This window comes from Anguilla rostrata, chromosome 4 (genome assembly GCF_018555375.3).
Source record: "Anguilla rostrata isolate EN2019 chromosome 4, ASM1855537v3, whole genome shotgun sequence".
Taxonomy (NCBI): Eukaryota; Metazoa; Chordata; class Actinopteri; order Anguilliformes; family Anguillidae; genus Anguilla; species Anguilla rostrata.
This window is the reverse complement of record NC_057936.1, coordinates 35,622,766-35,639,892: the sequence shown is the minus strand read 5'-3', so window position 1 is coordinate 35,639,892 and position 17,127 is coordinate 35,622,766. Positions and strand designations below refer to the sequence as shown.

At 51.8% G+C, this 17,127-nt stretch overlaps 1 protein-coding gene across 4 annotated transcripts in view; it reads right to left on the bottom strand.

Moving 5' to 3' along the window:
* mpp7a (MAGUK p55 scaffold protein 7a) overlaps nt 1-17,127 on the bottom strand; it is a 127,914-nt gene that overhangs the window by 52,658 nt on the left and 58,129 nt on the right. For all 4 annotated transcript variants that reach the window (XM_064332406.1, XM_064332407.1, XM_064332403.1 and 1 more), the window contains 3 exons: nt 9,208-9,285; nt 3,834-3,914; nt 339-470 (listed from right to left, as the gene is read on the bottom strand). In XM_064332406.1, the coding sequence (XP_064188476.1) occupies nt 339-470; nt 3,834-3,914; nt 9,208-9,285 (291 nt within the window). The remainder of the gene's footprint in view (nt 1-338; nt 471-3,833; nt 3,915-9,207; nt 9,286-17,127) is intronic.

Here is a 17,127-nt window from a genome sequence, read left to right as displayed (position 1 = left end):
ATGGTATGGTTCCCTGGGGGCACATGGGTGTTCTACCTCTAAGCTCCTCTAAACTGTAAAGAGCCCCCTTGATGAGGCCTGGCTCCTATCACTGGTCTCACCGCCCAGAGTCCCACAGGGACGTGCTTCTCATAAAGTGATGATCTATACTGATCTGTTTTTAGATACCGTCCCCCTCTCAGCATTCCCAAAACAGGGTGGAAAGGTATGCTATTCAAGACCAGGTCCGAAGGGACCGGCCTTCAGCCTGACTCCACCAGGTGAAAGGAACAGGAGGCAGGCCCCCGGTCTCAGTGTCCGCCCGGCGTCAAACTCGTTCGAGCGCCGGTCCCGCTCACCAGCGGCTCTTTGTTCTTCACCAGCCGGATGATCTTCACGGAGTCCTCGTCGTCGTCGATGTCGTCCGGCAGAGGCGGGAGCTCGGGCTCGTAGCTCTTCTGAGCCACCGTGTCGTGGACGGACAACAAACCCTGCGGGGGGGGGGGGGGCAAAAAACATGAATAAATGAAAAACACGTTCAGTTCAGGGTTACGGTTACAGTTAGGGTTAGGCATAAAGGTGTTGAACGTGCAAAGACGGTCTTTCACAAGTGGGCAAGCCAAGCAACGCGTTGTCCAGCAACTAAAGTGTTCTTGTCATTAAAATGATCAGCAGTTCATATACCCATGCACAAGCCCCTGAAAAGAGTTTAATTTAATACTTTCATTACTGTTTAATGCTTCAGCCTGATTCACAGTGATCACAGATGGCCATTTATAACACACACACAGGCATGAATGAGCCCCATTAAAGGACATCTGCACAGGATCTTTCATGTAAGCAGAAAGTCACGAAATTCACACACAAAAAACTCTACAACAAAAGGCCGACTGAGTACAAAAATGGTTGCGTTCTGTGTTGTACTTTTCGCAACTTGTAACGCAGGGTGCTTTGGAAACATTTTTATATGATTTTAGAAAAGAAAAAAAACTTGTACCATAGAAAGTGAGGGTGGAAAAAATTAAAGAAAACAAAGCAGGCCGTTTTATTACTTGGGAGCACGCTGCAATACTGCGTTCAAGATGTTACTAAGAGGGACCAGATGGGACGGGACAGAAACAACTGGTGCGGCATGCCCAAACTCCACTGGGAGTCTACAGAACCAGGAGCAGGAGTAAACACCCATCTCCCATTCATCTTTATCAGCCTGCGAGTCACTCCAAGGCCATAGCCACTGTCTCCTCTCCCTTTCCAAACAGCCCCTTTCTGACTACTGAAAAAAAAGGGGGGGGGGGGAGAAGCCCCCCCAGGACCACGATGTGTTCCACCCGCCGAACCAAACCTTACAGCATAAATATTTTCAGAAGCCTCGCCGATTCCTAGCTACGTTTCGTTTTCTGTTTTCCTTTCTCGTTCGTCTTTCTTGACCCCCCCTTCCCGCCTTTTTTTTTCTGGTAGAAAAATTGTTCAGCGGCACGACGTCCGGCGGCGAAGCGTTTTTTTTTTCCAAAAACATCGGCGGGATGAGAAAGCGGGGGGTCCTGCGCTGTGGCGGATCCCGCGGCGGTGTGGGAACACCCGCGAGCCGGTCGGAGCGGCTCAGCCCGGACCCCCCAACCAGCCCCCCCCCACCCCACCGCCCCCCCCCACCGCCGCGTCCGTGTCATCCGACTCACCGGCTCGCATATTTAAGCTCACTTACGCTTCCTCCGAGCCGCCAATCACGCGGCGCAGATTTCAACAGCTCGGCCCCCCCCCCAGGGGCGAACGCGAACCCGCCGGCGGCCGCTTTCATGTCCTGGAAGCGCCGCGCTCCGGGACCTTTCCCCCATTAGCCTCTTTCCTCGCTCTTTCCTCCGGCTCGTATCAATCAAGGCCGGTATCCTGAACCTCCCGCGCCTTATCGCCGACGTCCGCCGTTCACCCGCCACCCCCAGGTTTGCCTTGTTCCCCTGGCGGCCAATAAAAGTGCAGCCAGTAATGGCTTGTAAAAACCCAAGATCACAGGCAATGAGAGGCAATAACGGTTCCGAGATGTTAATAGGTAGCACATGGCCGAGTCCTCGCTCGTGGCGACGAACGCACGCGCTCACAACCGTGCGTTTTTTTTTTCCCTCCTTCTCTTTTTTCTTTTTTTTTCCCAAGGTCGACAAGTCAACGGAGCCGGCTATGTCTCGGAGGCAGCGGGCTGGCCCTTTAATCGAATTGCGAACTGATTTCCGCATCGCAAATGAAGCTCTCGGATCGGCCGTGCTACTTGTTCGGGGGCGAGCGACGGCCAACGCTCTGACTGCGCGAGGCCCGACGGTCCCGCTTGAAACACGTGTTTGTTTTCATTAGGAAAAATACGATCCTAGAATAACAGATTGGCCGAGCTCGGCAAAACAAACCGAGAACGCATTCCTGGCACCGACATCTTAACAACAGCAGTCCACAATTCCAAAAAATCATTTTTTTTACCCGCTGCCTCGCGTACCATAACCTCCATTCTTACGCTGTGAAGACACCGTCAGTGCGGTAAGCGATCTTGGACAGTGGCCTACGACTTCTGCGCCACGCTCCTTCAAGAAACAGCCCAGCCGCCATAATGGGCACTTTCATCACTGTCAATATTAGTCTTTCTAAAGAGGGTAATGTGGATGAAATTTGTTTTTTCATGTGCGAGTCATAAAAGGGGGAGGAAAATGCTTAAAGCCCTGATGAATGTCCCACCCCGCGGAGCCGACGGCTGCGGCTCTTAATTGAGAGCGATACGGTTACCGCCGCACAGAGCGGCCCATTCACCGCGGCCATCTGCTTGCGTTTTGCCGCGCCGGCGATTCGCGCGGGCGCGACCCGGTGGCAGGTGCCCCCCGCGCACAGATCCGGGGCCGTCAGAGGTGTTTTTTCAGAGCCCACCACCAGCCCTTCTCTCTCAAAACCTAAATCCCAGGGTCCTCTGCTAGCGACCTTCGCAGGGGGAGGCGGACGGGGCACGTAGAGTTTAGGCCGCGTTTCCGCCGTTCCTAGCAACAGGGCCCGCGGGATTCGCTTTACGAAGCGGTTCCGTTTTGATGGGACTCGCGTTATTGTGTAAGACTCATCGTGCTGTAATTTCAATGAAAGTAAATGCAACTGGCTAAAAAAAAAGGGACTGTGCAGAAAACAGTCTCCTAGAAGAAGAAATCTGTGAATTTTCAACAGGTGGTGAGGAGAGAGAAGGAGGAGAAAAAGGGAAAAAAAAAAAGAAGAAATTTAACGAAACCAAAAACCAGAAATGGATCCATCTCTTACTTACAATCGATTTATCTAATTTCTTTTTATCCCCTCTGTCAAACGTAGTGTAGTTTGGCGTAATTAATCTTTTTTTCTTCCCTGAGTAACGGCCTACGGCGCCTCTGCCATATGCCGTGTGACACGAGGCGCTCGGACTCCGGCAGGGCACGGCTCATCGCAACGTGCCTTGGAACAGGCTTCCTAAATCTTTCCACTTTAGGAAGAACTCTTTCTTTCCTTCCAGCCTGACAGGTGGAGCGATGGTGACAAGGAGGACAGCCCCAGAGGGAACGAGGATCTGAAACTGAAGGGTTCCAAACTGAAGCGTGCAAAATATCATAGTGTGCGATGAGCTATCAGTCAACTAACCCAACGTGAAAGGCGTTTCACGGAATGAAGCGTGCATTTACATACACACAACGAGTGTGTGTGTGCCGTGTGCGCGCATGTGTGTGTGCATGTGTGTGTGTGTGTGTGCGCGTGTGTGTGGGTGTGAGTGCATGCGTGTGTGGGTGTGCGCGCGTGTGTGGGTGTGAGTGCATGCGTGCTTTTGTGTGACTGAAGCAGTGTGTGTGGATGGTTGCAGGCAGGTTCCTCACCTTGACATGAGGTTTATCCAGCAGTCTGAGCAGCTCTCCCATCTCAGCGCTGACCGCCTTGTTCTGGAGCTCCTGCGTCACCTGAGGAGGGAGATGGGATTGGGAGGGAGGGGGACAGGGAGAGAGAGACAGAGACAGAGAGAGACAGAGAGAGACAGAGAGAGACAGAGAGAGACAGAGTGAGTGAGCAGCCGCACCTCCGCACCCCACACCACCTCATCACATCCATCTTGGTTATGTTCAAACAGAAGCCACCGTGAGGGAAAAACAGACCATCAATCTGGGGTCGTCTCTGCGTTTGGTACGGACGGGGCCCGGGACCCTGAGGGGACTGGACTGATTTATGGTGACCCGGTGGAGAGCGACCCGCGCTCAGACAAAGAGCCGCTTGTGCAGGAGCGGGAGGAGAGAGGGTCTGACGCAGGAAGCGGCCCGGAGAGCGCTTCTGCAGCGAGCGCGGGCGAAAACTCACACGGCCTCCGAGAGCCGTCCTGCAGGTGTGGGGGCGGGGGGGCGGGGGTCACTCAGGGCGGGAAGAGAGAAGCATACACACACACACACATACGTACACACGCACTCACGCACGCACGCCTCGCCCCCTGCTGCCTCCGGCTGCCGTTTGCAGACGGAGGCAGTCTGGGCCCGCTCGGCCACAGCGAGGCTGCTGAGCGTGAGCGCCGGGGCTCAGCCCCTCCCGCAGCGAGCGCTGTGGAGTGGAATGGTGATGGATAAAGTGCTGACGCGCGGGGAGGACGTGGGGGGGTGACTAACGACCTCTGGGTGAGGCGAGAGCTGGCCGGCAGGGCGGGGCAGGGGGGTTGTTCGAGTGGGGAAGGTTAATATAACGCTCAGCTGTGGCTGGGAGCCTGTCATCCCGTTCAGCTACCACCCTCCCCCTCCCCCTACTGCCCCCCCCCCCCCAGCCCCCTCTACAGCAGAGCTCTATCAACCAAGCACACACTTCTGTTCAGTGGACTTTCCCACTGACGGTGCTTCCCGGGCTGAAAAGGCCAAACTGACTGATGACAGTTGGCGGTTGGGTCGAATCCCACCGCCCCCCATCCGCTCCATCAATCAGACGCAAGAGGCTGCCGCTGCCGGCGCAAGTCACCGCCCACAGCGCTATGAGGTCAGCGTGCCCAGAGGCGCAGGCCGCCTAAACGATGGCGGGACTGTACGGAAAATACTGTCAGCGTTGAGCGTTGGCGGTGGGCAGCTTACGAGGGTTAGCGGCTGCCGGTCGCCATGTCGGCCTGGCAACGATTTCAAGGAGACGGCCGTACAGTTCCGCCCATGTGCTGTCTTCTTTGAAGGCCCTCGCTTCAAAATCTGGGACGAGGAGGCTGGCCGGGGAAAGACGAGGCCGCGTCTGAAAAGGGGGTGTACGCAATTCGTGGCTACTCGATAAAATCACGCTTTCCGTTCTCGCCGGACGAGCGACCCCCCCCACTGCACCTCCCCTGAAACATATACGCTCCGCGTTGTGGCCTTGCGTGTTTGCTCAGCTAATCTGCAGCCCGCTAACTCTGAATAATGCGCACGCAGACCGGCCTAATCTTCAGAGCCTAGTTCGCTTTGCCAGCAGGCCGCTGAACCCAAAACATAAATCAGCAGAATGCTGCTCAATTTAAATTACAGACGTCCGTTCCAATAACACTTGAGACTGCGTTACGGTGTACGATTTCTTGCTCCGAAAAAATGTCGCAGGAGCAGAGGGAAAGGCCATAGCTGCTGAGGCGATATGCTAACGCGCTTCTCCCCGGGGACTGATCTGTGCGAGAACGCAGATCTCAACGCTGGGGAGCGGCGGGGTCAGCTGCCGGCCTTTAAAGCGGTCGTCTTGCGAAGGCCGTCTGGACAGAGCCCACACAGTAACTGTATATGAATTCCAGAAAACCTACTCACTCCCCTCCCGGCCGGCTCAGTCTGTAAATGCGCTTTCCGTCAGCTCTAAGGCCTTGACTTCACTAGTTCAAGTCTGGGTTATGTGCAGTTGATTGGCCTTCTGTAATTGGGAGTCCGCAGTTGGTGCGGCACAATTTGTTTCTCCTCACCGAGGAAGAAAGTCATCATCAGACGAACGGCACAAGCTCTCCTGTAGTATGTTGTGCTCCGTGCAATGTGGAAAAGTCACTGGAGTGCGCATATTTCAGTTGTAGTGCTCTCTGCGAGGAGTGCAGGTGGCATAGGTTTAATAAGAACATGGGGGTGATTGGAAATAATCCCGGAGAAAATCAAATGGAAGGAGGCACTGAGCTTTCCTCACAGCATTAGGCTCATGGACCATTGGGCTGTGGCTGAGTGCAAAAAAAAAATACCATCCAAAAGTAACAGCTAAATTGTCAACCAAAAGTACCAATGACAGCACCAGTCCCCAAAGCAACACCTCAAAGTGAGCTACCACATGCTCCCTGAGGCCATCTAGTGGTCAGAATAAGGAGTAGCTAAACACAACTGCTTCCTGACCTGCCCTCTGTAGAGCCATGGCCAATGACATAATTGCTCCTTTGACCCTTCCATCCACCCTAAACAGTTGCTAAATGTAATGAGGGGCTTCGTGTGTTACTCCAGCCTGCCCTCTTGGTAGTGACCTGCCAGGACCTTGATAACCCTGATGACGGTGAGAAACTAGCCCACCATGGCTCACATACACTGCATCACTCAGATACACACACGCACACAGCCAGCATCACATTCAGCCTGGTCAGCACTTTTTGAAAGAGTGTGGTTGTGAAGTTTTTTTTTTTACCGTTTAACAGGTGACTTTATTGATGGAAGGAGCCACGGTTTTGAGAAATGGCCAGAGCCATACAAACAGGCTTAAGGCGCAAAGCCTGTTCTGAGTGATGCTGGTGAGAGGGGCGGGATGTTTTGTTGTTGTAAGCACCACATAGCAACAACCCTCAAAGTTATTAAACCAATTATTTTGTATTATAGAGGTTTTTCAATAAATTAAGCTGAAACTGTTGTTGGTATGGCTTAAAATTTGACAAATTGATCACTGCTGACAGAACCACCTAAAGTCAAGCCGGAAAAGTTACTTGTGTAGTACATTGGTTGCAGCTTGCTGCGTGTGCTGCCATGCATCACAGCGCCCCCCAGTGGCCGGAGGAGCGAAGCACACAAACCTGTAAGAGCTCTCGCTTGTCCGCACACAGACAGGGGTAGAAAAGGGTTCACAATGTTTTACGACCAAACATAAATTAAACCTGCATTACTGAAACTCTAAACTCGAATGCGTCTGAGGCCCTCTCAGCGGTTCGATATCGGAGCCCGCGTCCACCGCTTCAGCCCGAGCGGTAATCTGATGCAAAGGAACACTTCGTAAAAATACAGGAGTGCTCCGAGTAATTGGCAGCTCGATCCAGGGCACTCTTACATTTTTTTTTTCCAAAAACTTTGATAAAACATTTTACCCTGATACCGGATAATCCCTCTGCGAGATTATAAAAACCTTTTTACGAGGGAAGTACAAATTTAATAGAGTAACACCAGAACGAAAAAACACCAGAGAACGGTCCCAGAGAACTACAAAAGTGGGAATTTGCCATTTCTCACAGGACGAAATGGAAGAGAGAGAATGTATGCACATATATATACACATATATATGAGACTGTATGAATATAAGTTGATTCTGTGCATATAAACCCACTGGAACCCAGGGGACCCGGTCTGAACTCCATGGCCCACAGTACAGAGCTGACAAACAAGATTTCTGTATATCCCATATATGCGGTTACACTTGATTTTTGTCCCAGTTGTTGCACTCGGTGTTCCGTCCAATCTGACAGCAAACCCGACCGCGGGCTCCTGCAGGCTTACGGAATGCTATCTGTCAGCTGAACGTTAGCGACAGGAGAAGACGCATGCCGATGCGTTTACGCTCGGATCAGACACCAGCAAATCTGACCCAGACCATCTCCAGACGCCATTCAAATTGGATTTGGACAAATCCAATCAGCGTCCGGTTACCTGCGTTTACGCTGCGGTCAGCAAATGCAAATACGCATCGCGTTTCTCTAGAAACGAGATACGCGTCCCGCGCAAAAAAAGACGCGTGCGAACGGGAGCCGAGAGAGAGACGGGTGTCTTTCCTCAGGACGTCGTTTCTCCCCGGCAGTAGCGCGGCAGGGCTGTGCGGTGAGATGATGGGCCCGATGACCTCACTGCGGATACGGGCGTCCGCGGTGGGGCTCCGAGCCCAGTGACATCACGGCTCAGAACCGAACGTGCGGCGGGGTGCCACCCTGATGACCTCACCGCGCAAGCTGCATCTATGGTGTCATCCGTCTCATGAAGAGAGAGACTGCTCAGACCTGCACCTCCAGGCATCGTCCCTGTCCGCTCATCCAAGCTAAAAAGAACCAAAAGCCTTTCCCCGAGTCGGTATCGGGAAAGCACACTGGCCACACTGCCAGCCCGCTAGCCAGAGCAGGCCAAAACGCTAACGTGTACGCCACTCCTCCTTGTCTCCACGTTGTTCTCTCTTTCTCTCCCTTTCCCCCTCTCTGAGCTCTCCCGGTCCACTTTTTTTTGATTCGGGACTAATTAAGATGATGTATTGCCGTGCTTAACGTTAAACGAAGAGAAATACTCCAAAGTACCTTGATTACAATAAACAGACCCGGGGATTTAAACAAAACCACAGGTCATTAAGCTATTGGCTTTTCCCCTGCCCTCCTCCAGACGAGCGCCGGGTTTATACAGGTGCGCAGGCGATACGGACGCATGCTACGTTCAGCGGTGGGCGGGAGAAACAGACGGCTCTTCTCGGGGCTTATTTTATAATTTGACGGGTGGGAAGGGGAAGGGGGGCAGTCAAAACTTTGACGTGAGGAAATTAATCGTTCCATCGGACCTGACAGTCCGGGTCATTTATTTCTCGGCGCGCGATGGCCGCTTGGACGGGGGGAGAAGGGGGTTGATGGATCGCGGCATTCCGTGCACCTCGGGTAAAGTCACGACAGCCCCTCTCGATTTTACTCATGCCGCACGCTCCAGTTCTTTTGTTTCATCTGCTGTTCCTCTCGTCCCGTCAGCCACCCGACGCTGCTCTCCACCTTTACCTTTGCCAGCTCGTTCCTCGACTCTCTCGTTCGCCCCATGTATCCCGTGCAACGGTTGCGGGTCGATCCCGCGAGGAACCGGACCTGGGTTTCTGTTCGGTGGTCGCTAAAATTTAATGGGGAGGCCTGTGAGTCTCGGAGTGAGGGGCTATCTGTTTGTGAAGCAGGGATATAAGACCTCCATCTTGTGTGAAGAGGGTCTGGATTGGAGGTGAAGAAGGGGAGGGAGGCCAACGCACTGAAACCTCATCTAACTGCACAGGAGCGGAGGGAAAAGGGGTGGGGGGGGGCGGGGCGTGAAGGTTACCTCGTGGGCCAGGGTCCCAGCGCTGTCCAGGACCGGAGTGGGGTTCTGATTCTCATACTTCTGCAGCCTCTCATGGATCTGTAAGCAGAGAAGAGTCGGCGGATCAGCCCGCGGGCAGAGGGCGCGGCGCTGTACAAACACCGCGGCCAAGCTTCGGCAGTGCCCCGCCAAAACACCTCCGTGGGTAGCCCAGACCCCAATGCCCCGCGCTCCTACCCCCTCCCGCCGCACCCCCGAAAACCCGGTCACTCCGCAACGGCTCACCCCAGTCAGGCAGCGCTGGGCTTCACACACGGCTAGAGAGACAAGAGGAGGGACTGTCCTCACGGAGTCAGTTGGAGAGAAAACACACGCACGAGTACATGCACGCACGCACGCACACACACACGTGCGCACGCACGCACGCACACACACACGCAAGCACACACACACGCACACGCACGCACAGGGATGAAAGTTGGAGAGCATTAGACAGACTGGCTGAGAGGGAGATCACAGCACGCGTATCCATTTTCACCCCTAAATTACATAAAGCAAGCTGCATGCTATCACCAGAGCAGCTGAGCTGGCCAAACGGAGATGAAACTAAAATCTGAACGTTCAGACCCAGACCCAGGACTGAGCCCACATTTCTGTGAAGGCTTCTAAACAAAACATTAAGATTCACAATAATTCCATACTATTGAAACATAAAAACTTCAGACCGAGCCGAAAACAAACAGAAACAAAAAATTAAAGGGAACTGGCATTTAGAGCTGGTTCAACGGTAACATATTGGGTCAATATATGGTAGATCCCTGGAACTCCTGCGAGATGTGGGTTTACCTTTGATATTCCTACATACTGCTGCTTATTCTCTTACATGTGTGGCATTACAGGATTCCTCACTGATTCTGCACTAGAGGAGTGCCAAGCCAAAAACACGTTTACACTTTAATTGCGCAAGTGTATTCATTCGAGACTGAGAACGAAAAGCCAAAGAGAGGTCCAGACCTGGAGAGGAAGAGTCCTATGAAAGGGGAGAAGGCACAAGAGAAAAAAGATGGAAACTTCCAGAGGACAGTAATCTGAATTTCCCCCCAAACTGCCTCACAGCAGAGCCCTGCTGTCACCCACGGCTTAAGATACGCAGACTCTAGAACAGTGCCGTGAAAGGCAGTGTGGTTGCCATACTATAGATTTATTAAAACATTTTGCGCAAGACATCGCTATTTCCCATACTTGGCACTGCGGGAAGCTTCGCACTCCAAAAGGCTGGTTTCAGGACTTTGCGCGGTGCCTCATAAAAAGTTCAGTATTCCGTTGAGATCAGCGGATGCTACTTTGCCATTTTTAGGATTTTTAGAGGCCTTAGGAATACTGGCTCGAACCCTCGAGTCTGTTAGCCTGTCAGGTATAAGAGCAAGGGCAGGAATTTCCAACAAGGGATCTGGTACATGAAATTATACTGCACTTGAAGGCAGTTGAATGCTCTTACAACAGAATTTAATAGGAGAGTACAAAAACGCATGAATGTCTTAATTCATCATGACAGCGGTGCAAAATTTCTTTCCAGCACCTATTATTCTTTAATTTTATCTGAAAAAAAAAACTGAACCACCAGTCCTTCTGAATATTGCTTCACAGAATTTAAAAAAGCAGTAGGCTATTATCCAATGCAATGATTGAAATGTCCTAATTTCATTAAAAACCTCATTGCTCATTAACAAAGAAGTAACGTAAAGATTAATACTATTTGGTGTAGCACAAGCACAGATTGAAGACTAAATTGAATTAATAAGTGCGTTTCAGTTCACAACCAAAGAATTAGCATTTCACCGAGGTGCACACTGTTGAGATGGAAAGTATGAAGGCTCCAAGCAAAACACATCTTATTGCAAAGATTCTGTGCACTTTGGAAAGACCAGAAATGGGCACGCTTCCCCGAGAGGTCGTGAACGAGCACAACCCCCCGTATAAAGATAATCTTTGGCACTATTAAACGTGCAGACTGATGTGGGCACACTTTCAAAGCCTACAGTTCTGAAGCCTTCTCAAAGTATGTAGTGTTTTTAACACCACATGTCATCGGTCATAAAGCATTTAATTTAAAGAAATTTTGATTTTGAAATGACATATTGCAACACTTTGTATGCAATAACTCACTAAATGTTTTTGAATGGTAAATTACATTGGCCTGGGCATATTGCAAAGCACTGTTCTCAGAAATGAATGGAAAGAACTCTCCTGACAAAAAACTTTTCAGGGCTTCCCCACTCCTGTTCCTGGAAAAATACTGTCCCGTAGATCTTCACTCCAGCCCTAACAAAGCACATCTCATTCGACAGCTAGAGGTCCCGTTGAGCTACTAATTAGGCGAGGGTTGAAATGAGAGCCTACAGGACAGCAGATCTCCGGGAACAGGGCTGGGCATCCCCCGTTTTAGAAGAACGACGTACAACAACTACGCTGTTCTGCAGAACACCAGGCACGGAAAGCAGGAAACATGACAGCAGAGGGACGGTGTCTGAAGAGCCGCGGGGAGCGGCGGGGGAAGAGAAGAGTAAAACACGGGGATGCGACGGGCGGCTGAGCCACCTGCCACACAGAAGATTTAAGCGCTGCGGTCTGAAGAGAGGATCACGCGGGACGACAGAGGCGCGCGCCAGCAGCACTCCGGGAGACGAAGAGGGGAAAAAAAACGAGAGGAGAGAAGAGAACGCTGGCTTTGGGCTGTCAGTCAGCCTCGCGTTTTCCAGAGGAGAGAGGTGGCTCGCAGAGTGCCTTCTGACCTTTACATATTTATCAAAAACAAATGTATTAAAAAAATGACCAACGGTCATAGGATCTGGGATATCAGTGATGGTATTTAAGCAGGAGAAGAACATTCACCTCCAGCTTACGAGATGGAGGAAATCATTTTATTTCCCTGAGAATATGTTTTTATATTATCTTTATCAACCGTGACCACAGTTATAACCTCAGTTTTTTTTTTTTTTTAAAGCTATGTAACTATGCTAGTTGGTTTCAAAACTACACAATTTCATGTTGACATTCCCAGTTCCACGCAAAGGCCAGCTCCAGTCTGTGATCCTGCAGTTGGTTAAAATCCAGGGCCCTAGAGAGCTGGACAAATTTCCCCGCTCACTTAGCCGGGAGCGAATCGCGGGACCGCGCCGATCGCCACGGAAGAAACCGGATCGCGGAGGAAAAAAAAGCACTTCACGTGCACCTACAGATGGATTCGTTCAGGCCGAGCTGTGTTACACACACCTGTCTTCAGATGTCAAACACACGTTGCCTGCAGGAGCGGCCCGGAAGTTCAAATCCGCACGCAGCGGAGACCCGACCCCGCATTATAAAACACCGCACATTAGCGCTGTCAGTCAGCTGACCTGCAGAGCACGGGCGGGTCACTCACTTCATCAATAGGGGCTTACCCTCAAGCTGCGCTGAGGGAGAGAGAGAGAGAGAGAGAGAGAGAAAGGGAAGAAGGGAGGGAGGGAAACAGAGAGTGGGACTGAGATAGAGAGGGAGAGAGAGCAAGCAAGCAAGAGAAAGGGGGAGAGAAGAAGAAGGAGGAGGAAGGAAAGAGTGAGAGTGAGGAGAGAGAGGGGAGAGGAAGGAGAGAGAACAGAAAGGAGTGACAGAGAGGGAGAGAGAGTAAGAAAGAGACAGGGAGAGAGAGAGAAATAAAAAGATAAGAAATATCTTGTCATGCCAATAAAGCATTTTGAATTTGAGAGAAAGAGAAAGAGACAGCGAGGGAGAGAGAGAGCACTTAGGGAAGCACCATGGAGGTGAGACCAAGCTTCCCACTACAGCTGATGGAAACCAGCTTGTCTAAGGGTGCATGTCCCCTCACCACATCAGACACTCCAAGGCTCCCTTCAGCCACCCTCACGACCAGACAGCCATGACATCTCACCCCCTTTGACGCAAGCTCGACCTCTGGTGGCAAAACGTTGCTACTACGTCTTCAACAGACGTGGGGACAGACAGTTACATCGAGCCAAATGCAATACCACTGGATGGAAGGGGAGTGGGGAAAAAAAAGGGCTCTTTACAGTAAAATGTCGCCATAGCTGAGCTCCAACACAGAAAAAAGACATCTGCTTTGCTAGTTCCGAGCCGAGTCTGGTTAGTTACTGCGGAATTTTTCCGCGCGAACGTGAGATGAAATGCTTTTATTTACAACTGGAGGAGAGGTCCAACAGACCGTCCCATCTACCGAAGAATGCGTCCCTCTGCCGACGTCGAGCATTTAAAAGCCATTACCGCGCTTTACGTAGCATAGCGCGCATTCCGCTGGCCCCCGGAACGCGCCGGGCTGGCAGCGGCCGCCGCGCCGCGGGAAAGCGGCCCCTCGACGGACGGCTGGGAGGCGGCGTGCGGCAGCGGGGAGAGCGGAGCCCGGAGGTTAAATTACGCCAACGGAATCGAAGAGGGATTACCGACCGAAGGAGAGCCCGCAAATATGAAGCAACGGCTAACGGCGGCTAGTTTTTTTAAAAAAAAGAGTACGTCACGCGGCTCCCAGAGACGTAAGGAGCGTGCGCTCGAGGAACGAGCGCTTCCTTTTCGACTTGCGATGGTGAACGAGCGCTTCCTTCTCGACTCGCTTCAGGAATGAGCGATGGTGGCTGCCCGGCTCTCCTCTCTCCGGAAGAGCGAAAAGGGCCCGCTTCTCTCATTCCGGGGCTCGTTATGAAGTAGGAGCTCACGATCCGTCGGTTCTGGCGATGTCCGAATACCCTGTACGCCTAAAATAAATACGGTCGTAAAAAATGGAGCTTGGAAAACGAACGTATCCATCAGTCTTCAGGTTTTTCCGGAGGATAACGATCCCATGACCAGCAGGGAATTCAGCGCAACATGGCCGCTAAAAAAAATTGGACATGGGCGTGCAGGTTTGAGTCCTTAACCCGAACCGCTTCATTAAATATCCAGCTGCACAAATGGATAATGCATAAAAGTGTAAGTTATGCAAACTGCCTTGCGTGAGGGTGTCCTAAGCTAGGAAGTAATTATGCACAACTACTCAAGTCCCAATTGAATTCATGACAGAGGCGAGGAGAGCCATTAAAAACCAATTTGAGCCGAGCTATTTGTTTCTGTCCTCCGCTGCGTGTGGGTGGGCGAGCGAGCACCGTAGCGTCCAGTATTAGTCCAGAAGGCCCTAGCCTCCTGCACCTTTGGGCCCGGCCACTGTTGCCCGGGTAACGGCTCACGGCGGGAACCCATTGCCTCCCCTATGAGCACCTACGGGGTACGAGGGCCGCTCTGCTGAAGGGTCCTGTAAGAGAGGGGCGTAAAAACACCCCCCCCCCCAAACCCGCCCCAGAGAGCCGAGCGTCTGGCAGAAAGGGGCAGAGGCGGGATCAGAGGGCGGGATTGGGTTTCCGAGCGAGCGGGGGCCCTGCTTAACGTCCCGACGACAGATCGGCCTGACCCTCCGGTGTCATTTCCATCTGCGCCCCGCGGAAAAGCCTATCCGGTATCCAGAGCCCGGATTAGAATGGCTAATCCAGAACACCTCATTAAGCCGGAGAGAGAGAGAGAAAATGGCGAGAGAAGAAACGAGGGACAGAGGAGATGGAGAGAAGGATGGAGCGACAGTGGAGAGAGAGCGAGAGAAGGCGGGAAGGACAGAAGAGATGGATACGAGGAGGGAACGACCATCACAACTGAGAGGTAGACAGAGGGGCACAGCGGCTTGAGACAGACGTCAGCCAGCAGGGGGCGCTCACACAGACCCTCTGGCACGCCCTCTGCTCGCCTTCAAGCTCTCAGGGCACACAAGCACCGCAGCCAAAGACCATATTTCAAAACAAACCGCCACCAGCTCCGACCCCATCCGACTCGTGGAGCCAAAGTACGCAACCAGGCCTAATATTCCCACAGAAAGCGTGAGCTGTTTCAGCAACGTAAGCGAGGGCGACTGTGTCCGTTAGCTCGGCGGCGCCGGCGGCTGCCAACCCAGCAGCCCGCCCAGTAGTGCGCGGCACCGCATCCGGCCAGGAGAGGCAGGGCTTTCCATCAGCGCCACAACACAAGTGCTCCCGCAAGACCGACAACCTGTGGTCAGCGAGAAACGGTTTCCCACTACCGCTACCTGGAATACGCACCTTCTGATGAGAGGGGGGCTTGTGTGTCTGCTGGATTAGCATTAGTCTGTTGTGGCAGGTTTGGTAAATGCACTTGGTGTAAATGAGTGTGAATTAGCAGCAGGCCGCAGAGAGGGTGGAGAGAGCAGGACTCCAGTCTCCAGGGACAGACGTGTCATTTCGCTACAGGGCCTATTTCCTTATGAAGCGCTGAGAGAGGAGCCGGCAGGGCCCCATGTTTAACTTCTGAGTGGCAGCGTGTTGATTCTGCCTAACAAAAGCACACACACACACACACACACTCGTGTGCACACACACACACACATACATACACACAGAGACAGGTGCTCCCACACACCACACACACACACACACATGCACACACACACGGCCATGCACGCATGCACGAGCGCCCACACACACACTCAACACACAGCGCAGACAGCACAGTGCCAAAATAGTTGCGGGGCACAAGTTACAAGCCCATCACCCCCCCTTCTACCCTGCAGAGAGCTAAAACAACAGAGCAAGGGAACACCGTCATTGCATTGAAATATCTAATATTCCATTTCATTACTCACGAAGAACACGCAGGAAAATCTGTTACGCACACAGTTTATTAAAAAGATGCATCTAAATTATTAATGGAAGCGAGCCGATTGCAAACGAAGCTAAATGTCGAAATGAAAGGGCGGCCATCGGCTCAGTCTCCTCTACACGGAGAAAGGACTGAAAAGGACCCTGCCATCCACAAGGTCTTTGGAGGGGTCAAAGGTCACTCAGAGATTCTACTCCTATTTTCATCCAAGCCCTTAAGCCTTGTGCACACTACAGAGTGATGATGTCAGTACGTTAGGATAACCAGTAAGATTTGAGTCATTTCAGCGTCCACGCAGAAGTTTATTCAAAGCTGCAAACCGCGTCATAGAAATGTAACGTCACTTAATGTTTCATGCACGTTAGCACCTTTACTTGGTCGGACTCGATTATTTAACAGGACCTTTCATGAAGTTTACTTTCCTTTTCATATACTGTCATCTACATTTTAACACGATGTTTAGACAACCAGGAACCGTAGGTTAATATGAACTTCGAAAATAAGAAAAATCTCACTATTTGAAATATGACCCTCGTGGTCCCTACACTCTCTTAATTCACCGTTTGGAAGCCACTTGAGAGCGCCACACCAGATGAACCATTTAAACTGACAGAGACAAACTGGAAAGAAAGATTTAAAAAAAAACTCTGAGCTGGAATGTTTTGCATTAATGCTTTTATCCAAATGAGAAATGAGCCGGCTGGACGTTTGCTCTTTAAACTGCGTTTTGGGCGAGTCCTGTCTTTGTGGAAACATCGTTTATCTTCTGTGGCCCACGTGAGGCAGTGTCACTGACTGATGGGAATCCCTGCATGGCTCCCACGTCACTGCCGAGTCCAGGGAAGGAGACTAGACGCACTCCGCTCCGTTTGAAAACCTATGTGGTGTGCCAGCACAGATCATATACGTATTTTGTAGGGCTTTTCCAGCTTTACCGAACAGCACAGTACAGAGACAGGAACGATGGGGAGCGGGAGAGAGAGAGAGAGAGACGTGCGACAAAGGCCGCGTGGCCAGACCCGAACCGCCGACGTCGCGACTCGCCGTGAGCATGCGGGCAGTGGTCCACAGGCTACGCCACAGGACACGCCCTCTGTGCGCTGTTAACCAATCGTTATGTGAGTAACCTTAACTTGCCGTTAACTCTGTGGTGATTTTCAAGATTCATATGAATACCCCTACTCCCGTCCACTCCATAAAAAGAGAACAAAATCCTGTTTGTAATCAGTTTTACAC